The sequence below is a fragment of the Sorex fumeus genome, unplaced genomic scaffold, assembly GCF_029834395.1.
Source record: "Sorex fumeus unplaced genomic scaffold, SorFum_2.1 ptg000046l, whole genome shotgun sequence".
NCBI lineage: Eukaryota > Metazoa > Chordata > Mammalia > Eulipotyphla > Soricidae > Sorex > Sorex fumeus.
The window spans coordinates 11,822,425-11,848,527 of NW_026606103.1; the positions used below are offsets into that span (position 1 = coordinate 11,822,425).

Sequence of the window (26,103 nt, forward strand, 5' to 3'; positions counted from 1 at the left end):
GTTCAGTGTTGATGTCTGCTTAGTGCTATAGTAGCCAAGTGGTTGCAACAAAAATTGCAAAGCATATTAAAACTTAAATTTTTTACTGCAGGAATTGAAGATTTTACTAGGCCTTTTATAGAAAAGGCATTGTGTTGTTTAACCTCTTTCTTGATATCCTCTCAAATCGTTTTTAAGAGTAAGCATGGCTCAAATAGATATATTTCCATAAATTTTCCAAACTAGCAATTTCAGACAAATATAAATCATTGCAGTTTTCTTTTAAGATACTTTTTCATGGGCTGGAGTGATAGTACAGCGGGTAGGGCATTTGCCTTGCACACGACCGACCCGGGTTCGATTCCCAGCATCCCATATGGTGCCCCTAGCACTGCCAGGAGTAATTTCTCAGTGCAGAGCCAAGAGTAACCCCTGTGCATTGCCAGGTGTGACCCAAAAAGCAAACAAATAAATAAATAAATAAAAATACCTTGTCATTAGTCTCTTACATTTCAGCACATTTTGTGAGAGAGGTGCGACTACTTTTGTTGAAGTCTGTATCTTCAACACAGATATTTGTATAATGAACAGCCTTCTAAGATAAAGAAAATTCTGGAATAAAGCACAGGTGTGCCAACAGTCATGAAAGAACCGTTCCTTTATAAAGGACAGACAGGTTTATTGTTTAATATAAAATATCTGTGTTGTCTTTGTTCAGAGTCCCTTTCTTATAACGCAACCCCTGTCCAAACAGATGGCACGTGGTGCTCTGCGTTTTCTTTTGAAAACTAGGTCTTGGGAAATAGGGCATGACAGTGCTGATTCTCTGCCTAGAGCTGCCGCTAATAATAATGTCCTTTGTCTTGGAGGAGGACTCTTGTGTCTTCTATCCACATGCTTGAAATATGGCTGGGTAACTTGTTACATTATAAATAGGGTAGAAGTTCAGATCCTTCATTGTTCTTGTCAGTTTTGGCTACAAGTATGGGTGACTAACAGAGGCAATTTGTTTCTGGAACAAGATAGATCAGGGTCTTGCAGACTAATTACAGTTTAGGAAAGTTCATGGAGCCTGTTGCATGTATTATAGGAGGAGGGGAGGGGGGCCTATGATGGAACCAAGGTCTCATAAATGCCAGACATGTACTAAACCCCCAGTTCCTGAAGGACCATATCAAACTATCAGTCAGGTGATAAACGAGTCTCCCTTTCATTGCTGAGATTGTGAACCAAGTGCTGGGACATAGGTCTGAAGACAGCTACCCAAGGAATCCTGGTGCTTGCTAATCCTCCCGTGGGTGAAGGAACTTTGTCCCTCTGGTGATGAGCCTCACAGTAACCCCGTTGTAACAACTAACATTAAGTTTTCTCCTCTTTCTGACAAATGTGACAGATGCATTTCACATGAAAGGAATATTAGCAACTCTGGGTAGGAACCAGGTAAAATTTTAGAACTTACCTCTTGACTTGTGAGATGAGGGGGTAGGTGTATGTTTAGTGAGAATAGCAACAGTGGTATAGCACTGGCCTTGCATGTGTGTGAACCTGGATTTCCAACCCCTGGCACCGTGAGAAACAAAACCAACAACAATGGGAATCTCCATCCGGAATCCAAGGCCAACTTTGTGCACAGCCTCGTGGAGAAGGCTCTGATCAGCACTGCTGCTGGGGCGTACTTGAAGCCTTGACTGGACACATTTTCACAATATGCTCCGGTTGAGCTGGTTCCTTCAACCCCGCTAAGATCCCAACAGTTTTCTGAGCTTGAAAAAACTAGTCAGTAATGCTAACATAGTGAGTTTCAGGCATCTTATAGTTAAGAAAGCTTGGCTGAATGGCTTGGTGGCCTCAGAGGTGTGGATATGGTTTTTATATCAGTGAGATCATAGGGAAATGTGACCTCATTGGTTATAAAGTTTGAAGACCAAGCTTGAACAGCTGGTTTACTTGAGTATTCTTGGATCAAGTGTGGTCAAACTGGTATTTAAATAAAATAAAATGATGTGTCAAAAAAAAAAAAACCCGACAACACTACCAACAATGAAAATAGTACTTTTTCAGTCTTAGATTCATCCAGAGATAACAGTAAAAGGTCTTAGAGTTTGCTTTTTTAACAGAGCATAGAAACTGTTATAGGAAATTTTCATCCTTTTGCATTTTCCTGAGGCAGGTTAATTCCTGTGGGAACTCATAAATGAGCCATTTATCATATACATACCAGATTGATTCACAATGCTGACTGATGAGGTAAATTATGAAAAACTGAGAAAGAGATCCAAAGAAAGGGTCCAGAGATAAATGCCCAGTGGGTAGGGCTTTTGTCTTTGTACCTCAGCACTTCCAGGAATGATTCATAAATTCAGAGCCAGGAGAAAACCCTGAACACCACTTGGTGTCCCCCTCACAAAAAAAAATCCAAAAATCTAGAAAATTTCTTATAATAAGTGTCATCATGGGCTGGAGTGATAGCACAGCAGGTAGTACATTTATCTTGCAAGTGGCCTACATGGCCCACCCAAGTTTGATTCCTCCGCCCCTCTCGGAGAGCCTGGCAAGCTACTGAGAGTATCTCGCCCACACAGCAAAGCCTGGCAAGCTACCCGTGACGTATTCGATATGCCAAACACAGTAACAACAAGTCTCATGATGGAGACGTTACTGGCCCACTAGAGCAAATCGATGAACAACGGGAGGACAGTGACAGTGACAATTGTCATTATGAAAGTTTTTTTTATATTACTTTGCTTATGGGATAGTGAAAGATCAAAATAAAAGTGAATTCAATCAGCAAAAAAGGCACAAATTCCAGCCATTGCTGGAAAACGGGAGCAGCAGCTACATTCGCTAAGGCTAAAATAGTATGAGCGGAATGGTGAGTTGACATGTTTAATATAGACTTTTTTTTTAGTTTAATTAATTGATTTTTTTTTACAGACTTACAAACTTTCATGTTTACATTTCAGTCATACAGTGTTCAAGTAGCCATCCCTCCACCAGTGCCCATTCTCCACCATCAATGTCCCCATTATCCCTCCCACCAACCCCTGCAGGAACATTCCATCTCTCTCTCTCTCTCTCTCTCTCTCTCTCTCTCTCTCTCTCAGGTGCTATGGTTTGCAATACAGGTACTAAGTAGCCATCATGTTTGGTCCTTGGTCTACTTTCAGCATGCATCTCCTATCCCGGATGAGCCCTACAACCATCATTTACTTAGTGGTCCCTTCTCTATCCCAACTGCCTTTTCCCCCAGCATGTGAGACCGGTAACCGGCTTCCAAGCTGTGGGTCAATTCTCCTGGCCTTTATTTCTACTATTCTTAAATGTTAGTCTCGTATCATGTTATTTTATATTCCATAAATGAGTGCAGTCATTCAATGTTTGTCCTTCTCTTTCTAACTCATTTCACTTAGCATGATACTCTCCATATCCATCCACTTATATGCAAATTTTATCATTTAATCTTTTCTAACAGCTGCATAGTATTCCATTGTGTAGATATCTCAAAGTTTCTTTAACCAGCAATCTGTTCTCAGGCACTCGTTTTTTCCCCCCAGATTCTGGCTATTGTAAATAGTGCTACAATAAACACACAATTGCGGATGTCATTTCTACTGTACTTTTTTGCATCTCCAGGATATATTCCCAGAAGTGGAATTGCTGGGTCAAATGGGAGCTCAATTTCTAGTTTTTTTGAGAGATGTCCATATTGTTTTACAAAAAGACTGGACCAGTCAGCATTCACACCAACAGTGAAGAAAAATTCTTTTCTCCCCACATCCACACCAACACTGGTTGCTTTTGTTCTTTTGGATGTGGCCAGTCTCTGTGGTGTGAGATGATATCTCATTGTTGTTTTGATCTGCATCTCCCTGATGATTAGTGATGAAGAGCATTTTTTCATGTGCTTTTTGGCCATTCAGATTTCTTTTTTGAGAAATTTTCTGTTCATTTCATTGGCCCATTTTCTAATAGGATTGGATGTTTTCTTCTTGTAGAGTTCAACCAGTGCCTTGTATATCCTTGATATTAACCTCTTATCAGAAGGGTTAAATATAGACCTTTTGATTGACTGAAGACATAAGAAGTTTGATAGGTTAAAATGTTATTTAAAAATAGTATTTAAAAATTACAATAACTATAAAAGTCTATATAAAAATACCTATATAAAGCCCTATTTAAAACCCCCAACACACACACAAAGACCTTGGCCTGATTCAATGATGGTTTGGCAACATTGAAACCTAATAGCAGTTCTCATGGCTACCAAGGCTGTTCAGTCTCAGTGCCCCGGGTGTGGAAGGGTCTCTACACTCAGTGGGCAGATGTCTGACCAATCTGATCTGTAGAGTTCTAGAAGAACCTGGTTGTACTATAGACTCTTTAAAATATTGTTTTTTATTGAATCACTGTGAGATAGACCTTTACAAAGCTGTTTATAATTAGATTTCAGTCATACAATGTTCCAACAACCATATCTCTACCAGTATACATTTCCCAGCACCAGTGTCCCCAGTTTCCCTCCCACTATCCCTTTTCCTCTATGGTAAGGCACTTTTCTCTGTCTCTGTCTCTCTCTATTTCTCTCTCTCCTCTCATTTTGGGCATTGTGGTTTGCAATACAGATACTGAAACGTTATTATGTGTATCCCTTTACATACTTTTGACACTCAGCTCTTGTCCAGCATGATCATTTCCAGCTATTATTGTTATACTTGTCCCTTCTCTATCTTACCCACCCTCCACCTCACACCCACTGGCAGTTGGTTCCAAACATTGACCAGTCCTCCTAACCCCTGTTTTCCCTGACCATGACTAATCTTCTACTATTACTATTACAATCACTTGGTTCTCTCATGCAGGTGTTCATGTACAGGGACACACCATTGGGGTCAACAGAGTTCATATTGCTGATGAAGACTGCACTGCCCTGTGACACCATTGCTGCTAGCATCTGTCATTGTACTGAATATGCTCCACACCTGTCACAGACTTGTCACACAGTAATTCTTTTCTGATGCAAAGACTGCCACTTCATGCCAGACTTGCACTCCTGACCAAAGGTTACACATCTGTCTCAGTGAATGAGGTCAAACTTCAGAGTGTGACTCCTTACATCACACTGGATTTCTGTTCCTCTCTTGGTTACTTACTCAGTGATTGCCTCACTGGTGCTGACATGCTTTCAGCTTTAGTATTATTGGTTTAGTCCAATAAATGGGCTCAACTGTGACCCTTGAAACGAATCTGCATCATATTCTTAGCTTTCTGTGCTGTGATAATAGTGTACCTTCTATTGCAAAAGGGCTGGAGCGATAGCACAGCGGGTAGGGCATTCGCCTTACAAGCGGCCAACATGGCCGACCCGAGTTCGATTCCTCCGCCCCTCTCGGAGAGCCCGGCAAGCTACCGAGAGTATTCGATATGCCAGACACAGTAACAATAAAGTCTCCAATGGAGACGTTACTGGGCCCGCTCGAGCAAATCGATGATCAACGGGAGGGCCTTTACTTTACTTTACTTCTATTGCAAAAGTTTTTCAACACTGAGCTAATAATGGCCAAGGTCCTTTAATGGATTCCCCACAGTATTTACAATCCGCAGGCATTTGGTATTGTTTAGTATAGGAACTGTCGGCTCAAGAATTAGGTTAAAAAATATCTCTGACCTATATGTCTCATTTCCTCCTAATGAAAACACTAGTTTGAGTTATTTTAGTCACTGAATGTGGCTGTCCCCAAAAGGGCTTCAGCTATTCTTGGTCTCTTTCTAGGCAATGATAAGGACAAATGAGAAACTCTGGCATGCACCTCGGGTATAGTTAAAAGAGCTTTAAGTATATATAGAAAGAATAGATCACATAATGACATCAATAAACCAGGAGCACCACACAAAAGCAGATTAGCAGATTATAGCAGAGCTCATCCTGGCTGCCCTGGATTACTTAGAGGGTGAGGAGTGGTTAGTAAATGCTGAAAAGCCAGAATTGTGTCTGGACATGCTGTTTCAGTCCCTGCCCCCCCTCCACCCCCCATTACAACCAGAGGGTGGACTGGCTAGTACATACATTCCCTTGGTGGCAGTCTAGCTAAATGTGGGTGTAGGTATTTGAACATTTTAGTAAGATTGTCTTGTTGGACTGACATGGTTTTGGTTAATAAGGATAATAACTACCCATTGTTCCCTGGGTCTCCTGACAAAGGGTTTCCATTTAGTAGGGCAAACTGGGTGGCATAATGGGCCTGCATAAGATTTATAAAAACATCCTTAGACCTTTTTACCTTAACCATCTGCAGGAAAGGTGTGGGTGTGAGTGGGTGATAACTGAGAATGGGCCAAAATGTGGCTGCCCTTGAAAACTTGGAGTTTCCCAGAGAGCTTATAATTTCTATGCTGAAGGCAGTTAGTCCTCTAACAACAATCATCTGATTTGAACTGAATATATCAATGATTATGATAGTGGCACCGGGGCTGAGGACATAGCTCACTGGTAGAGCACTTGCTTTCCATCTAAGAGGTTCTGGCTTTGATCTTTGGAACTGAACCATCACCACCACAATGGTGCTTTAATGTGTTCAAGATAACTTTAACTCAACCAATGTCAGGGTTGTTATGATTGATGCAATTGTCCTAGATTTCTTCCTTGATGACTGTGATAAAATGTGTAATTGCTAAGATATCCTGTTGTCCATGCAATAATGTCTTGAGTCAAGTGGAAAAGGTAAGACCTAGGAAGCAGTCCAACCTAGGTCTTGATAATTTGAAGGAGTCATCCAGTCAATTGGTCCTAGAACCCTATGGAACATGGTAAAAATGGAGAAAGTGGATCTCATCCAAATACTTGGAATCCTGTTGATAGTATTCTTATTAAAGTCACTGAAACTGATTGATTTGTTCCCAACTTCTGCTGGTCTGATTAATCAGAATGATAAGAGTTGTGTGTATACTCAGAGGAAAATACCTGATGCCAAGAATGTGTGGAAACAAGGGAATCAATTTTATTGAGAAACCATTTCTCATGGCTGTCTTATAATTTTGCATTTCATGTGAGTAAATGTACCAACTGGATGTGGGGGGCAGAAAAATGATATCCTAAAGCTGTCCATCAACTAGACTCAGAACCTGTGAATCTCTGACCATGCATGCAAAAGGAACTCCTCACAGAAGTCTTAAAGGATCTTGAGATAAATTTTTCTGGTTTATCTAAGAGTGCCTAATGCCATTATAAGGATACTTAGAAGGGAAGGAGGGGAGCAGGAGCATCAAAGACTGTTAGAAAGCAGAAGGTGGTGTCACTTGGTCTTATGTAGGCAATCTCTACAGGCAGGGAAAGGCAAAGATTCTCCTCTAGAGCCTTCAGAAAAGATACAGTCTTTCATTTTAACCCCTATTAATTGTGGACTTCTGATCTCAAGAATTCTAAGATAATCTGTGTTGTTTCGAGTCCAGTTTTTGGTTATATGTTAGCAGCAATAGAAAAATTTCTTAGATCTGGACTATATTTTCAAGACTAATGGCATAGTGAACAGAGAGGATGGTACATCTCTCTCCCAAGGACACAGGGAAACTGTCCATTTCAACTCAAAGGGTTCCTCTTGAGCTCTGACAAGAGAACAAAGATTACCAAATTGAGGCTGGGTTTTTGGCCCTTTTGTGGTGTTGAAAGCATGGTAACTTTATACACATAATCATAAACATTAATACTGTTATAACTATTTTCCTCAATACTATTACTATGTATACTTAGAGGCAGAACATTTGCCTTTTATGTATTGGGTTCACCCAATACATAATTTAAAGTAATTAATTTTCTTTTGGCTTTTTGGGTCACACCCGGTGATGCACAGGGGTTACTCCTGGCTTTGAACTCAGGAATCACTCCTGGCGATGCTCAGGGGACCATATGGGATGTTGGGAATCAAACCCGGGTCAGCCGCGTGCAAGGCAAACACCCTACCTGCTGTGCTATCACTCCAGCCCAAAGTAATTAATTTTTAAATACAATAAAATAAAATATAGGGGTCCCCATGACTGGAGGGTCTCTCTAATAAGCATGTGTCATCTGGTCCTTTTGGCATCATCCTGTGGAAGTTAAGTAGTAAGAGAACTGGTGAGAAAATATGTGAACTAGTGCTATTACTTTAACAGAGTCCCTTGTATCTGATATAGTAGACTTATGTCTTCTGCTATATTCATGAAATTGTTAGCTTGAAAGCAGAGAAAAATTGCTCTTCTTGACAATTAAACAAATTATAAAGTAACTCAGCTAAGTTTCAGGGTTTTTTTCCCTTTACTCGAGCAATCTTTGGGCTTATCTAGGAACACACTGTAAGAACTATTTGAATAAAATGGAAAGAGGATAAAACTGTTTTTAAAAATACCTCTGAGAGAGACAGACAGGGAGAGAGAGAGAGGAAGAGAGAGAGAAAGAGAAAGAAAAGCACCTGCCAGAAGCAGGCAGGGGGTGGGGGTGGGCGTTTTGGGCGGTGATGTGAGGGAACCTGGGGACACTGGTTCTGGGAAATGTACACCAGTGAAGGGATACCTATGAACAGCTTTGAAGGGTCTATCTCACAGTGATTCAATTAAAAAAAAGTAAAAAAAAATAATCCCACCTCTGTTTCCTATAAAAAAATCCTAATAAATTGCCTTCTTGAGATCTGTGAAACACCCTAACATCCAGGAGGAACTATTTTTTCATCAGAATTCCTAGATGTGCTTCATACAGTAGACTCTGCATACTTTAACCTAGTTCTATCTTCAGAAAGTATCTCAAATTTCCCAGGGCTCATTTGCTTACACAATAGCAGACTCTTCATGTGAAGCAACCACCTAAGGTTAAGAAACACATTTCAAAAATATGTATTTTAAATAAATTTGTCCTCTGGAAAGAGATCACATTAGGCTTGGAGTTTTACATCAAATCAAGCTCGAATCTAACTCTATAAATCTCTCTCCTGGTATTTATGTTTCTAGGAGAACCAGTCTTACCACTTCTGTAAGACATTCAGTGCTAGGGACTGTGTCTCAAGTTATTGCTAGAACCATACTTACAAGAGGTAAGAAAAAATAGTTTTAGACTTTTTTTTGCGTTTTCCTAAAATATGAGTAAATTGCAGACTCCAGATCATATGTGAGTAGGGGAAATGAAACAACTCAGGGTAAATGTAAAGTTTATAATAGAATACTTACCAACAATGGGGAAGGTCCGTGTTAGCATTTTTCAAGAATATTTTCACAGTTAACGTTTGTAGTGAAATATGATATTTGATACCATTTACTAATTCTTATTTGTGAGAGAAAATGTAGGTAGTAGGGATTATTCTACCAAAAATTAGCAATACCTTGTAAAGTCAGAAATGCTGAATGCACTACAGAAAACTCCCCACAGGGAATTATCCAGACCAAACTGACAATAGTGGGGGCTGAGAACGTAGTACAACAGGAGTTAGTTGGTTGTTTTGCAGGCAGCTGACCTAGGTTCAATCCCTGGCATCGTCATATTATCTCTAAGCACAGCCAAGAGTGACCCTTTGAGCACAGAGCCAGGAGTTAGCCCAGAGAACAGAACAGTGAACAAAAATCACAATAGTGTAAAGATTGAGAAATCTTGCTGTATAGGGAGGATAAAAAAATGCTAATGCTAGAGACAGGATAGTTTTCTCTCTTAACTGCAAAGTATGTGAGTCTATTTTACATGGGGTAAAATGTCACAGAATCCCATACATACGTGCATATGCACAAATGAATGCAAGAATTTCTTAAAGTATAAGAAAACTATATAAGGTTTTATGGTCAAGGTTAACATGTGAATTCCCTAGTTTGACATTACACAACTATGTAATACAACTATGTACATGGGTGAACACAGCTATATTTAGTTCACCATGAGGTAAACTAAAGGGCAGAAGGGATTCTACTACTCTCATAGCTTCCAGAACTTTGGAAGTATATTCCTTAGACTTGCAGTATCTCCAACTTTATTACACTGCTGACCCACCAACTGCTTCTGATTATGATGCAGTGTATGGCCTAAAGAGTTCTTTTTGGCAACTCCTACTCAAATGATGATGATTGCGGTAGATACATCTACCTGGTGTTCAAAAGTTTTAACTGGAAACTAATAAAATCACCTCCTCAACACAATCTCTTTTTTCAGCCCTCAAACTCAGCAACTTACTGACCATTTAACCCAGTTCCTTTGATTTTTGCAGTGGCCCTATGAACCATTCCTGGACTCTGGACCACAGACCTGGCACTATTTCCCACCACAATACCTTTTTGCATAATATTGCCCCTTTCAACATATTAAATGAGATTGTGTTTGTTTCATAGGCTTGATTCAAATTATTGCATTAAAATAGATTCCCTGGGACTGGAGCAATATCTCAGTTGGTTGGGATGCATGGTTTGCATTTAGATCAATTTCTGGCACATGCGGCAACGCAACTGGGAGTAGCCCCTATACATTGCACTGGTGGCCCCAAAACAAAATCAAGGGACAGAAAGCTTCTCCGAATCTTCACTTTCTTGGCCCCAAGAAGGGAATATGTTTCCTTTCTCTGGAAATGTATTTTAAAAAAAGTAAGTTATAAGTTTGAGTTTATGTATGCATGGAATATATGTAACTGCTACTATATTATAAACTTTAAGAGAGAAAAAGGTGCATAAGATACACTCTTATTACTCTAAAAGAATTCTTTGTGAAAAACATGACAGTTCAATTCTGCAATGAAAAATACTTCTCAGGTTAACAAATTACCTGAGGTGATCAACAGATAGAGTACTACTCTGCCATTTAGAAAGATGAAATTGAGCTGGGGAAAAGCAAATGTATACCTTATTAATCAATGTTTGACTTTATATCTATACCTGAGGTGGAGGGGAGGGACACGTCTTTATATATTTCTCAAGTGAAGAGGGGTCCCATGTGGAAACGTTTAACTTGCCACACTGCAGCAGCAGCAGCAGCACTGTCCTCCCGTTGTTCATCAATTTGCTCGAGTGGGCCCTGTACATCTCCATTGTGAAATTCGTTGTTACTGTGTTTGGCATATTGAATACTTCATGGGTAGCTTGCCAGGCTTTGCCGTGCGGGCGATTTACTCTCAGTAGCTTGCTGGGCTCTCTGAGAGGGGTGGAGGAATCGTGGAGGAATCGAACCCGGCTTGACCGGGCTGGCCGCACACAAGGCAAATGCCCTACCGCTGTGCTATCGCTCCAGCCCAATTACACACACACACACACACACACACACACACACACACACACACACACTTTGTCTTTTAGCATAACTATCCAGTTCCATAAAATGTCAGAGTTTAAGAAATCTAGTCAAGAAGAAATTGTTACATTAATATAAAACTAATTGGTTACTACACTTTAGAGCAACTATGTAACTATACACCAAACAATTACAGGCTAAAATTGCTAAAACAATTAAAGCCTCAGAATCAGACAGGTTCTATTAATAGGGAAAAGTAACTTTCTCAAGGTCATACAGAAAAACCCGGTCTGAGTGCAGTTGAAGTACAGTTCTGAAATTTCTACTCATAAATTCTATGCACAGCTTCCACTGAAGAAGTACTGCTGGAGCGGCTGGTGTACACTTGCCTTGCAGGCAGCTGATCTGGGCTCATTACCCAGTACCTTATATAGTCGGTCCCCTGAGCCCACCAGAAGTGATTTCTGAACATACAATAAGAAATAAGTCCTGAGCACCCTCTAGGTGTATCCCAACTTGCCACAGTGTTACTTAAAAGGAGTATTTCTAAAAAATTGCTAGAATGGGGAACTACACTGCCTATCCTTACCAGTAAGTTATATGACTTAAAAAAATAGTGGCATATACATCAAGTTTTCAAGAAATTAATATAGATGGAGAGACACACAAACAAATCTCGGAACTGAGTGGCTCTTGATGGAAATGCCTCTGGACTTTGTATTAGGTCACCTTTGCCAGGCCACCCCAGATGGGAGTGGGTGCTCTTCCTCCGCCTGTTCCTCTGCCTGTTCCCCGGGGATCCCAGCGGCAGCCATCTTCCAGAATTCATTGGAAAATCCAGGTATGCGTCAGCAGTGACTACACATGACAGGGGACAGGGGAGGAGCTGGTCCTTCTCCTCCCCCACCTCAATGGGACTCTGAGATGCTGCCCACAAACCCCACTCCTTCCACTTATTAAGCGCCTTAACGACCATGATCTCAGAGTTACACAAAGGAATCTGGGAACCCGGCTCTCAGAAGAAAATGCCTCCAGACTCAATTATTAAAATTTAAGAATTCCAAAGGCTGTGACATCATATGCTATTCATAACCAGCAATAGAAAACAATTTGTCTAATGTTGCTGTATAGGCAGGTCTGAGTATTAGGGGAAAATTCCAACTAATAATGGTGGGACTGGCATTGAAATATTGAATGTGATCAAAGAAGAGAGAATAATATGAAAATTATCTGCCACACAGGAAGGGTAGGGGTGGGATTGGGGGGGTATACTGGGGTTTTTGGTGGTGGAAAATATGCACCGGTGAAGGTATAGGTGTTAGTTCATTATATGACTGAGACTCAAACATGAAAGTTTTGTTAACTGTTCTCACGGTGATTCAATAAATAAATAAATTAAACAAACAACAAAATTATAAGGTTGGCTTGGGAGGGAAAAAGTGGATATGAAAAGAATTACCATCATTTAGCATCTTACAATTAACTAGGCAAAAAGGGAAGGATGGACATATTCAGAACGGGTGAGAAAATGATGGCAGTACTAATATTTATGCCTTTTGATAGACTAAATGAAAAAAACTCAACTTTTGGGGGTTGGTTTATCTTTAAAACACTTCATAATAAAAATAATAAAGATCTGAACCTAAAAAAAAATTAACATAGACAACTAGTAAGCGTAGGATTTGAAATAAACACTTGGTTGCCCTGCGGTGGAACTTCCAAGTAGTGACTGCCTCACTACTAGACACAAGTAGTCCCCCCTTGGAAATAGCATTAATACCACACGCATGGAACTGCACGCGCCCAGGGGTGGCGAGGGTGCGTCTGTCACTCCCAGGGAGGATTCCGTTCCAGAGAGGCTCTGCCGAAAAGCAGTCCGCACAGAAAGACACAGAGCAGCGCGGCCTGCTTTGAAGAGAGACTCTGCATTTCCCTCACATCCTACAGCTGTCAGGCTTTACAACAGAAAAAAAAAAAAAAGGCGAGAAAATAGCGTGACAGTGCCAGGTTGTGTATTCCTTAGAGATGGATCATCTTTTAAGGCAAACAATGACGCGTCAAACTCGGAATGCTGCGAGGGAAACGGCGCCCATCTGTGCCATGCGGGCCTACGGTGCAGTGGCCGAGGCCACTCTGAGAGGTGACACCTCAGCCTGAGGAACTTAGAGACGCGCACTTCGGCCGCCTCTAGGGCGGGCGCTGGCCACCGGCCGTCGGCCTCGCTCCTGCACCCCAGGGTGGCGTGCCCCGCAACTGCGCGGTGCCGGGGCTGCTGGTGCGGCCTCATGGCACCACAGCAACCCGCGGACCCGAAGAGGGCCAAGACTTCGCGGCCCTGCGCAGTGGCCCGGGCCACTTCCCCGTCGTTATCCAAACGGTCTCTTACTCCCGAACCCGGGGCAGGAAAATTAGGCGACCAAGTGTCCCCGGCGGGCCCGCACTAAATCAGGGAGAGAACAGGAATCCCCGCCGCCACTCCAAGCCGGGCCAACGCTTTGGCATCATGCGTGCCGAGCGACTACAGGGACGAAGCGCCGGCGCGCCGGGGGCCTGAGGCGTCCTCCGCGAGGGGCGCCCCCCCCCCCACGCCCTCCCGCGGAACCGCGGCGCGCAGGCGCACACGCGGCCGCGGCGGCCACTGGCCGAGCACCCTTTCTAGTAACTTCGCCGGCCGTGACGTCATCCCCGCGCGCCCGGACAATGCCGCCTAGAAACCCGCGGTTGGTTTTCTCCTTTGTTTGGTTTTAGCGACCAGAAAGGCTCGGAGGGACCCGTCCTGGCTCGGCGTCGGGCCCTTCGGGCGGGAGGCGCTTGAGCCCCGAAGCGATGGCGCGGGCGGCGGGAGGCCGCGGGCCCGCGGCTGGCTCCCGCGCCGGCCGGGCATGACTCGGCGCCGCTGTGGCTGCGTTTCCCGGCGTGCCCTGCGCGGCGCGGCGCCGGCCGACGGCGCGGGGGGAGGGGCGCGAAGGAGGAAGCGGCTGCGGCTGTCGCGGCGACCCGGCGGCGTCTCGGCCACAGCGCGGTCCCGAGCGCCCGAACCGGGCCTACGCCGGAGCGGCTCGCGAGCCCCGCGGACCTCGGTCGCCGCGGCGGCGCCTCGCCGGTGGCCCCTGAGGCGGCGCTGCCCCCCCCCCTCCACTCCTCCTCCCCGGCCCGGTCGGCTGCGGCTCGACCCCCTCGCTCCGTTCCAACCTCCTGCGCGACTGAGTCAGCGCCGCCATGGCCGAGAGCGGCGAGAGCGGCGGCCCTCCGAGCTCGCAGGACGGCGCGGCCGCGGCCGAAGGGCCGGCCACCCCCGCGGCCGCCGCCGCCCCGGCCGAGCCCAAGATTATGAAAGTCACCGTGAAGACCCCCAAGGAGAAGGAGGAGTTCGCCGTGCCCGAGAACAGCTCGGTCCAGCAGGTGAGGCGGCGCGGCGCGGCCGGGCGGGCGGGCGGGCGGGGGGGAGGCGCGGCCCGGGGACGGTTTGGGGAGGCCGCGACGGCGTCCCCGCTGCGTCTCCTCGGACCCGCCGCCGAGCCCGTCGTCGTCGTCGTCTCCCCCGTCCCCCAGTTTATCCCCCCCCGCCCACCGGCTCCCGGCGCCGCACAAAGGAGCGGCGCGGGCCTGGCGGCGCGGGCCGGGCCGCCGGGGCTCTGGGCCCAGCCTTGGCGGCTTCGTCTCGAGAACTGGGAACAAAGCGGGGCCCCCGGGGGGGCCCGCATTGTTCAGCGCCGGCGGCCTCGGGCCGATTTGGGGGGCGCGGAGCACGTGGGCGCCGTCTGGCTCTGCGTTTGGGTCCCCGCCGGAGCCTGCTGGCCCTCCTGGGCCGTTCTTTTATGCGAGGAATGGAGCGCGATGTCGAAATGGCTTGCAGCCCCAGCTTGGGCGTCCGGGGCTCCGGGCGGAACCGTGCCTGGCCGGGACGCATTGGCGACTTCGCTCCCCGCTCCCCCCCCACCCCCCGCCGCTAGTGATTTTTTTTTTCGCGTCCCCGAGGTGCCAGTCACGACGGCGTCGTCCGATTGGAGATAAGTGATTCCCATGTTGGTCACTGCGATCGAATAAAAGAGAACTGGATTCTAGTTAATGGGAGGTGTCGAATGATTGGAATCGCTTCCCGGAGTTTGAATTTTTGCAGTGAATTGGGAGACTCGATGAATTCAGGCTTTTTAAAAAAAAATTTTTTTTTTATTGTGGAGACTCGGTGAATTCAGTTCTTTTTTTTTTTTTTTATCGAGGGGAGGGTTTTCACCGATCTCTGGAAGTGTCATAGGTTTTTGAGGAAACAGTTCTTGAAATCTGCGTACCTCCCCTCAAAACTGATGGCTCACTGATACTCAGCTATATAGTTACAAAAGGAGTGGTCTGTAAAACTGAAACTCACCACCACCTGCTTCCTGAGTGGCTTTGTGCCCGTGTGTTGATTCTTACCCTGTGAAAATCTCTGAATTTTAGTGTTTACCTGAAACCATATGTCCATCACGTAATGACCAGCATTTTGCTGCATTTGCTGTCATAACTAGGTCACTTAACCACTTTGTGTTTTGGATCTAAATACGTGTGACCGTTTTTATTTTTGGTTCGGTTGTCACACTTGGCTTGTCACACTTGCTCAGGGGCCGATGCAGGCTGTGCTTGAGGTTCCCCCTGGAGGTGACTGGCCACCCGGCTGGCCCCTCCCGTTGGTGGAGCCACTTTGGCTCGGTCCTGCTACCCAGACAGAGGGCACGGACCGAAGCGAGGTGCGCGTCCGTTCCCCGAGTTCAGATTTTTAAAGGCAAACTTGAAATGCAAAGCCTTCTGTTAACGGGTAGAACTTTGTACTCGACTGGCTCTCTCTACCTTTTTTTCCCCGGTTGGTTCAGTCTTTCTCGACCCCTACAACTGCTCTTACTTCTGGGCATTAATCATTTTACCTATTCTAGAACTTCACAGAGTGGGGTTTCATTAGTATGAGGGTAATGTACTCCCATAAAAATTTTTTTTGAGACTTAAAAAATATCAGTAGTTCCTTAATTAAGTCAATTTTACAGCGTATAAATGCGCTGTGCTTTATTTTCCTGTTAGGGTGGCCTCAGGGTTGTTACAGTCTAGTGACTAATGCATATTCTTATGCAAATACTCAATTTTTGTTGGACATATGCTTTAATCTTTCATGGCAAATACTTAAAAAAGTGGAATGGCTAGATTTCATGGTGTTAGTATGTTCAGTTTCATAAGAAACGTAGTTTTATAGTGACATTAATGGCTAGTGTATGGGAGCTCCTGTTTCTCTACTTTCTTTCTAACATTTGATAGTGTCTATTTTTCATTTTAGCTATTCTTCTGGTCCTGTAGCCATTGTTGCATTTGAAGACCTTAGGTCTTCCCTCAGGAATTCTGAATTCAGCTTTCCTCCATTCTGCTTTCAGCATTCTACTGTACAATGATAGAATAAATCCAGTATTTTCAATACTTGGAGGCCGGGTAACGTGTCACACCTCATGGTGCTCAGGGTTCACTCCTGGCAGTCTCAGGACCATAGGGACCATATGAGGTGCTGGTATTGGCAGCCTGCAAGCACTTGTACCTTAACCCTTTGCTTTTTTTCTTCTGTCAAAGTCAGTAAGTATATTATACTTAGAAATTTCACTTTGGAGATTATGGTGGTATATGTTTTTGATGCTGATTTTATATCAGTTTATGGTTTATGCTAGTTTTAAATCGTGAAAACTTCCTAGACTTCTGTGATCAAAGTAAAATTAGAGTAGTTACTGGCCTGACATGTGGCTCAGTGATAGAGCATTAGCACGCACAAGCACACTAAATTATGGAAAAATATAAGAATCAGAAAAAGTTTTCAGGTGATCTCTAAGATTTTGTTTGATATGTCAATAAAAGATATGTCATTTTGTAACCTAAATTTATTTGTTGCAGATTAAAATTATCAGATGTTTGTTAAGAAATTGAGGTTAATTGCCTGTGAGATGATACAGTAGGTAGGGTGCTTGACTTGCTCGTAACCTACCTGCATTCAATGCCTGGCATCCCATATTCCCCAGGGCTTGTTCGGATTTATTTCTGAGTACAGAGCCAGAAGAAACCCCTGAGCTTGGTGTGGCCCAAAAACAAAAATTGGGGTTAGGATGTATAAGATCTACAAAATAATATTGAAGTTCAACTTTTTATTTACAATTTAAAATTCCAAGTATTTTTATGCACTAAATTATATTGAAATATTTAATTGAATAATAACTGGATGAAACCCACTGGGCTAGTTGGGTAAGTTATTGGGCCAATTGTAAAAGTTATGTGGTGATAGTTTTCCTGTTTTCCCTTTGGTTACTGTTTAACTGTAAATAACTTATAAAAAATAAACAAGATACTTAAGTATGATTGATTGGTATTATTCCAGGCCCTCATATTTTCCTCCTTTAGACAGTCTAGATTGAAAACTGAGCGACTCCAGATGAGATGAGGACAAGGGAAGCTGGGGCATGAGGTTTTTTCAGGGAGGATGCCTGAAAGATGAAAAACCACCTCTGTTTATATTTTCTTAATTATGGCGGGGAGGGGTGAATGCTTTGTATTGAGTAAGATGAAGGAGATGGACAAGAGTAGGATGTTCGAGATTATTTTTTGAATGTCCTGAGTCTATTTTCATGCCATTCCATACAGGCAGTTTTTTAAAGGTCATTTTCTTTCTAATCTCACTCTATTTCTGACCCTAAGTTGCTGTATTTTAATTTCACATATATTACCTCTTTCAGATTGACAGTAAAGGTTACTCTTTTTAAGTTAGTGAAATTTATTTTTCATGGAGAACTTAGGATCAGTTGAATAATTTTATTCTGAGTAATCTTTAATTTTTTTATTAGAACAGAAACTTCACTGTGTTATGTTTCAAGGTATTTTCTTGTAAAAAAATTTATGACTTTCAGTAAACGTTTGATGTATCTATTTTATATATATACTTGGATGTGTAAACCTAAAGGTGGAGGGGGTTGCAAGTCGATCAAGAAGCCTTCTCTAGATCAGTGGTTTTCAACATTTTTTAACACCTGCTACAACAAATAACTTTTTCTGTAGATTGGCACCAGTACTTGGACTGAGAGTTGAAAAGTTGCTCTTAGATTACAGTGTAAAATTTTGAAATACAATTATTCAGGTAGTGTATGATCTAATTTTATCACTTGAAGTGTTCGGGAAATATTTCATTGTTAAACATAATACAGGTTAATTGAATGCAGTGAGCCTTTCCTTGACAAGTGAAGTTGCAGTTCTTCAGTGTGATTTTCACAAACATTTAACATTATACCTGATAGTATGGATCTGGAGCACTTCTGGCTGTTAAAACCACAACAGGCTGTTGAACACTTAATATGTGGTTGGATTGATTTGAACTGCACTGTATGTGCACACCAGATTTTAAAAGCTTATTACTGACTTCTTTGGTTTAGCATGTTTCCAAGGTTCTTTGATGTGGTTTTATTAGTATGTCTTTTGCTGAATATTATGCCATATGAGTGCATAAATAATACAATTTCTATATTACTTGATTGGTATTTGGGTTCTACTTTTTAAAAATGATTCTGAATAAAGGCTGTAAATACTGATAAGAATGTGGACACATGTTTATATTTTTCTTTGATAAACTCACTGTATCATATAGTAGCTGTGTTTTAGCTTCTTGAAGAATTGCAAAACTATTTTCCAAAGTGGCTATACCATTTTATATTACTATTACCAATGTGTGAGGATTCCAGTTACTCACATTCTCTCTGACACTTGGATTGTTTTTGTTATAGCTGTCTTCTTAGCTGTTAAATGGTACCTAATTGTGAGTACTAGACTTTCGAGTCCAGTAGTACTTACTATGAGCAGTGGATTCACAGGACCTTTTAGATTAACCATGAGACCAACACTTTTATTTTTGCTTTTTGGTTCACACCAGGTGATTTACAGGGGTTACTCCTGGCTCTACACTCAGGAATTACTCCTGGCGGTGCTCAGGGAACCATATGGAATGCTGGGAATCAAACTTGGGTCCGCTGCATGCAAGGCAAACGCCCTACCGCTGTACTATTGCTCCAGCCCCAAGAGATCAAAACTTTTACATAGTAATTAAGATGCTACTTGTGGTTTTCACTTTTAAGTCTCAAAAATGAACATGTACATCTTTCCAAAAAGTACCTTTTCAGAGGGTAATTTTGTGGGATATCAAAACATGAATATCTAGTCACTTTCTCATTCATTTCTTAAAGTAGCTTCTGAAAATGATAATCAGATATTTATCTGCTACGCTAAACTGATGGTTCCCATTCCTCACTGTATAACATGGCCTTATGATCATGTGTACTGTGATTTTGCCTACCTCTGCATCTCCCTTTTCTTCAATCACTTGCCCCTTTTATGTTGACTTCTTAGTTCTTAAACTATTGGAACTCAAACTGCTACAGCTGCCTTAGGACTGTAGTATGTTCGGTTCTTGCTTACTGGGATGCTTCCTTCTCTCAGCCCATAAATTTCTTGTGTGGGTCAGTTTCTTAATGAAGTGTTGCTGACTGTCTAGTTCAGATTGAAATATTACTTTCTCTCAATACCGTGTTATGGTCCATATTTATCACTAAATTACATTTATGTGACGATTTGATTATGGGCTCAGTAAATTCAAGACTTACAGTTACATATTTAATAATAACTAATACAGTTTTGCCACTGTCTAGTTCAGTAGCACTGTAGCACTGTCCTCCCATTTTTTATCAGTTTGCTCGAGTGTGCCCAGTAACGTCTCCATTGAGACTTGCTGTTACTGTGTTTGGCATATTGAATAGGTCACGGGTAGCTTGCCAGGCTTTGCCAAGCGGGCGGGATACTAGGTAGCTTGCCAGGCTCTCTCAGAGGGGCGGAGGAATTGAACCTGGGTTGGCTGCATGCCAGGCAAATGCCCTACCCGTTGTGCTATATCGCTCCAGCCCATCTAGTACAGCATATACATAATTTCATGGCTTCTTGCCCTCCTGACAGCCAAACTGTTTTCTCTCTCTCTCTCTCTCTCTCTCTCTCTCTCTCTCTCTCTCTCTCTCTTTTGTGTGTGTGTGGCTTGTTTTTGGGCCACACTTGGAGGATGCTCGGGTTATTCCTAGCTCTGCACTGAATCACTCCTGCGGTGCTCAGGGGACCATATGAGATGCCAGGGATCAAACCTGGGTTAGCCTCAAGCAAGGCAAGCACCCTAGCTGCTGTACTCTTTTTTTTTTTTTTCCCCCCCTTTATTTTATTTTATTTTTTTTAAAGTTGTAGATTTACAATTTTTTGTGCTTTGGTTTCAATTATACAATGATCAGATACCCATCCCTCCACCAGTGCCCATTTTCCACCACCATGGATAATATCCCTCCCACCCCCATCCCCCCATCCCCCCGTCTCTGTGGCAGGGCAATCCCCTGTGTTCTCTCTCTCCTTTTGGGTGTTGTGGTCTGCAAAAGAGGCATTGAGTGGCAAACATGTTCAGTCCATAGTCTACTTTCGACATGCATCTCCCCTCCTGGGAGGATCCTCCAAACATCCTTTATTTGGTGCTCCCTTCTCTATCTGAATAGCCCTTTCCTCTAGGATACCCGGCTGGCCTCTAAGTTATGGAGTAATCCTCCTGGTGCTGATCTCAGCTATTCTTGGGTATTAATCTCATACTTTGTTACTTTATATCCCCCAGATGAATGCAATCTTTCTATGTCTATCCCTCTCTTTCTGACTCATTTTGCTTAGCATGATACTTTCCATATTGTACCACTTGTATGTAAATTTCATGACTTCCTGCTGTACTCTTTATTGCTCTGGCTCTCAAGCACATTTTTTACTACTTGAGGATTCTGTTACCTGGAGTAAAATTCTTCTAAAACAGCCTTCTATGTTATTTTATTTATTTTTGTTTGTTTCTCAGCCACACCTAGCAGTCCTATGTCTGCTTTTAGTGCTCTGCTCAAGAGGTCCTCTGGGTTGTATTCAGAGAACTGTGGTACTGGGAAAGACCCAAGCCTTCTGCATGCAAACATGTGCTCTGCCTCTTGAGCTGGTTCTCTGGACCACTGGAGACTTCCACGTGCATCACAATGCAGAAGATGATTGGGATAAATATCCATGTTCTCAAAAAAGGCTTGCTACTGATACCTTTGAAAATGTTCTACAGAAAAGTTGATTTTTTTACTTAAGAGTCTGTGGCTGGTAAGACATTTATCAACTAGCACTTTAGGAAAACAAGCAGTCATGATATGTTTTCTGATTTCCATGGTTAAAGTACTGTAATTGTATCATGTCTCAAGTTCCATATTAAACTGGTTTTCAAATATTTTTGAAAACGTAAGTGTGATTTATGATGTCTTATAGGGATCAGCAAACTGCAGTGGGCCACATCTATCATGTCCATTCCTTTGAGTATTCAGAATATGCCATATGGCCTGCAGAATTGAAAATATTAACTGTTGGGAAGGGGGGAGAGAAAAAAATCAAGGCAGGTAAGGCACTTTTACCTCACCTAGGTTTGATCCCCAGTACCACATATGGTCCCTTGAAAACTACTACGAGTGCCCTGAGCAGAGACAAGAGTAAGCCTTGAGCACTGCTGGGTGTAGCCCAAAACCAAAAAAAATTTTTTAATAAAGGAAATACTTATGGCCAATAGAAAATTTGCTGCAAGTTAGGGCACTAAATTTCATAATGCATTCATCAGAATCCACCTTGCTAGAAATTTCTACCATGATTTAACTGAAAGTGCTGTCCAGTTGAAATATAATGGAGGACACATACATGAAATTTAAATCTAGTCATTTAAAATTAGTGGCTAGACTTTATTGTGATAAAATACACATAATGTGAAATTTATCGTTTTAATTGTGTTTGTGTGTATGTGTGTGTTTTACTGAGATTGGATTTACGGTCTCACATGTGCAAGGCATATTTTTAAAACATTTTTATTAGCGAAACACCATGAGGTACAGTTGTAGACTTACAAATTTTTGTGCTTGGGTTTCAGTTATACAGTGATCCAGTACCCATCCCTCTACCAGTGCCCGTTCTCCAACCACCACTGATCCCAAGTATCCCTCCCACCCCACATCCCCTCCATCCCACCCTGCCTCTGTGGCAGGGCATTCCCTTTTGTTCTCTCTTTTTGGGTGCTGTGGTTTACAAAAGAGGCATTGAGTGGCAGTCATATTCGGTCTATAGTCTACTTATAGCATGTGTCTCCCATCCTGGGCAGATCCTCCCAACATCCTTTATTTGGTGCTCCATTCTCTATCTAAGCTGCCTTTTCCCCTAGCATGTGCGGCTGGCCTCCGAGCCATGGAATAAACCACCTGGTACCTCTCTCGGCTGTTGTTACTTTATGTTACCCAGATGAATGCAATCTTTCTAGCAAGGCATATTCTTGACCATTGAGTCATGGTCATAGTCCCCATCTTAATCATTTTAAAAATTGAGCTTTTAATTTCCTTTGTTTTGGGGTCATAATCAGTGTCCTCCAGGCTACTCCGAATCTCTGCTTCGCATGGTGCCCACTCAGGTGTAGCCCTTGAGCCTTGCCAGGGATAAAGCCGGTGGAAGTCTCTGCTGCCTTAAGTATGATTGCAAAACCAAAGGAGAAATTCGACATTGGATTGGAATTGGGATTTTAGAGATTAAAATTAACACCTGTTTTTCAATACAGAAAATATTCAATTAGCATTAAATAAGTATAGTTCCTAGCTTCTTTGGGGGGGGGGGTTGTTTTTAGGCCACCCCATACCCGGCAGTGCTTAGTGTTTACTCCTGACTTTGTGCTCAGGAATCATTTCTGGTGGGCTCTGGGGACCGAATGGGATGTACTATCTCTTCGGCCCCAGTCGGTTGTGACTCCGTATGGGGTCATCCAATTGAATGTGAACTGCATAGAGATTGGCAACAGCAAAAGGTTTCTGAATGCTCACAGACCAAACCTTAGATGGAAATCAAATATATAATGAATCCAAGATGTTTCTGTGTTGCATTTTTTTCAGGTATATAGGGTTTCCAAGTGGAAAAATTATAAGAAGTCCTGCTGTAAATAGCATTTTTCAACTTTCCACCAGGATTTTACAAGGGGGCCACAGGTGGAAAAGTCATGTAAATAGGAGGCCATGGCATGAGTATATGGGACAAACTGGTAGGACAGGAGGCTTAGGAGGAAATCTTAGGTTAGAAGGAGGCAAGGATTGAAAATAGGTTGAGAAATTGTAGCTGACATAACATGCTACCTGGTTTGCCAGTACAGTATGTAGGTGCTATGCATATTTCTTGGTGCATTGGTTTTCATTAAATTTTTTAGCCTTTAAAGCTCTTCATTTTCATGAGTAATTTTTTATTTTTTAGTGATTGTCCCTAGAAAAGTGTTTGTATTATATTACCTACGTGTAATTTTCTTTTCCCGTTAAAACAAATTGATTGTTACCTATACTTTGCCTTTTCACTTACGTCTTTTTTATTCTTTCATATTGGCACATGTAGAACTGTTACTGAATAGTTTTTGTTTTGACTGGTTTTTTTTTTTAGTAATTTAAGAAAAGAGAAAGTGTTGATGTATCAGGTCCTAAGTATGTTAAAATGTGGCTGGTGTTTTGGAGAGAACTTTGGAATTTGAAATTTGGGTAAGCTGGCAGTTTTTAAAATATGCTGGGAGAGAGTCGGTTAAGGTGCTTGTCTTCTACACAGCTTACTCAGATTTGATCCTTTGCACCCTATGTGGCCCTTGAGCCCCAAGAGGAGTGATCCCCATGGGCAGCTGGGTGTACCACCCTCCAAAAAATTGGTAAGGTTCTTCGTTCACTGGTTTGTAGACTTTCATTAGATAATATGCTTTGAAGTATTTAATTTAGAACACATGCTTGTCATGTTTCCCTTCCCCTCCCCCCCACCTTTTATTTGCCAGTGATAAGAGATTTAAAATTTTGTAGTGGGTGGAAACTTGAGTATCCTTGCTTGTGAGTGGTGAGTCACTGAGTTTGCTTTTTGTTAGAATTTGATTGTGGAAATCTTAAATATGTACGTTTTATTGATAAAGGATAATAGTTATGACTGTCCAATTAAACGTTTATAGGAAATACCCTTTAACCATTTAGTTGCGAAGGTACTGTAAAATTTTTATACTTGACATTTCTTACCTTGTATAAGACAATTATTACAGTATATTTCATTTCGCTATTGGGTGGAAACTGCATCTTGTGCCAGTCAGCGAACCCAGGTCTCACATGTGCAAGATTTAATAAGAAGAGTTCACTTTGAGGTTATTCAAAAATTTAGAGACTGATAACTTGCATAGAATAATTTATTAAACCTGAATTTTTTTCCTTCCAAAAGTTATTAGTAGTAGTAGGTTAGAAACTGATTGAAAACTGCTCTTGGGCTGGAGTGAGTAGGGCACTCTTTCTAAGGAGAAGTAAAATAGAGGAGCGTAGATTGATTGTTTTTGATTTTTGGCTTTTGGGCCATGTAATAGTGGTCCTCATGGTTTACTCCTGGCTCTGCTCAGGGATTACTTGTGGCAGTATTTGGGGACCCTATGCAGGGCTGGGGATTGCATCTGGGTTGGTTGCTTGCAAGGTAAGAGCTATTCCTGCTTTACTGTCTCTGACCCTGAGATTGGCTCATTGAAAGAAAGTTAGGATGACAATGTTTCTTTTACCCAATTTAAAATCAGATTTAAAGAGTTTACCCTCATATAACTAGGTTAGCAATATTTAAATGTTTGCGTGTGTGAGTGTTGTGCCCCAGACATTTTCCTAGCTTCTGTTAAATCTTCCATTAGTCCTGCAGAATATATTAATATATCCGCTTACTGGTGAGGAAACAGAGACATGAAATCACATCTAGAAAGAGACAAAACTGAAAATTTCTTCTCAGGTTCACATGTCTCAGAAACATTCTTTTTCTTGTTTGAGCATTGATGCTCAAGGCTTACACCTGTCTCTGCTCTCAAGAATTACTCATGGAAGTGCTTGGGGGACCATATAGGATGCTAGGAATCTAGCTAGGTTGGCTGCATACAAGTCAAACACCCTACCCCCTACCAGCCCCAGAAGTTTCTCCAGCCCCAGAAATATACTTAATATAAAGGGTAGCACTCCGTTTCTCCCTTTACTTCAATCGTGTTGGTATCTTCCCCCCAAATAACCACCAAAAGGGGATGTGTTTGGAATGCGGCTCTGGATTTGATCCCTGGCACAGCATTTGAAAGGTCCTTGAACACCTGAAGTAGATGTAATAGAAATTGATTTAAGCTTTCTTTTTCAGATTCTTGTCAGTATTCTGTTGCATCGGATTTTCTAATTCTTGATTATTTATTTGCTTCTTCCTCCCAGATTAAAAATGAAACTAATTTAGACAAGAGGAAGGAGGTATGTCAAGACAAGAATTGACCTGGTAAACAGTCAGGTGCCAAACAACTTCTGGTTAAAAGGGATTCCAGTCCTTAATTATTAAGCTCTTAACAGAACTAGGTAGTATCATGTACCAAGTTTTGAGAATGATTGTTTCAGGTATTAATTCTTACGTGTCTGTCCACAGATAGTGCCACATTGATGGCTGTTATTCATGGGTGATCATATTTGTATTCTTATTTCCTGTGTTTCACCATTCTGGTCTTTTTTGTGGGGTGTGGCCGGGGGGGAGGAGACAGCTTGGTTGGGCTTCCTCCTGGCTCTGCTCAGGGATCGCTGAGGACTTGGGGGGATCATATGGGTTCTGGGCATCAAACCCCAGTCTGCTGTGTGTAAGACAAGTGCCCTACCTCCTGTATTAGCACTCTCGCCCTTGGTCTGCTTAAAATTGAGAACATCTTCATCGTAAGTTTTTTCAGATGACAACGTGTATCTTTGTTTTCTAGCTAGTTAAGTCTCTTAAAATGGAATGCACCAGCAGGAAAATTGTCA

General features: G+C 42.5%; 1 protein-coding gene and 1 pseudogene across 2 annotated transcripts in view; both read left to right on the forward strand.

Moving 5' to 3' along the window:
* The first annotated feature begins 1,469 nt into the window (after positions 1-1,469).
* On the forward strand, positions 1,470-1,900 carry LOC130031231 (ATP synthase subunit g, mitochondrial-like; annotated as a pseudogene).
* A 12,165-nt stretch (positions 1,901-14,065) lies between these two features.
* UBQLN1 (ubiquilin 1) overlaps positions 14,066-26,103 on the forward strand; it is a 45,836-nt gene continuing 33,798 nt past the window's right edge. Inside the window, exon 1 of one of the 2 annotated variants that reach the window (XM_056122463.1) lies at positions 14,066-14,602. In XM_056122463.1, coding sequence (XP_055978438.1) covers positions 14,420-14,602 — 183 coding nt within the window. In that variant the 5' untranslated portion in view covers positions 14,066-14,419. The remainder of the gene's footprint in view (positions 14,603-26,103) is intronic. The other variant, XM_056122464.1, reaches the window with a different exon arrangement.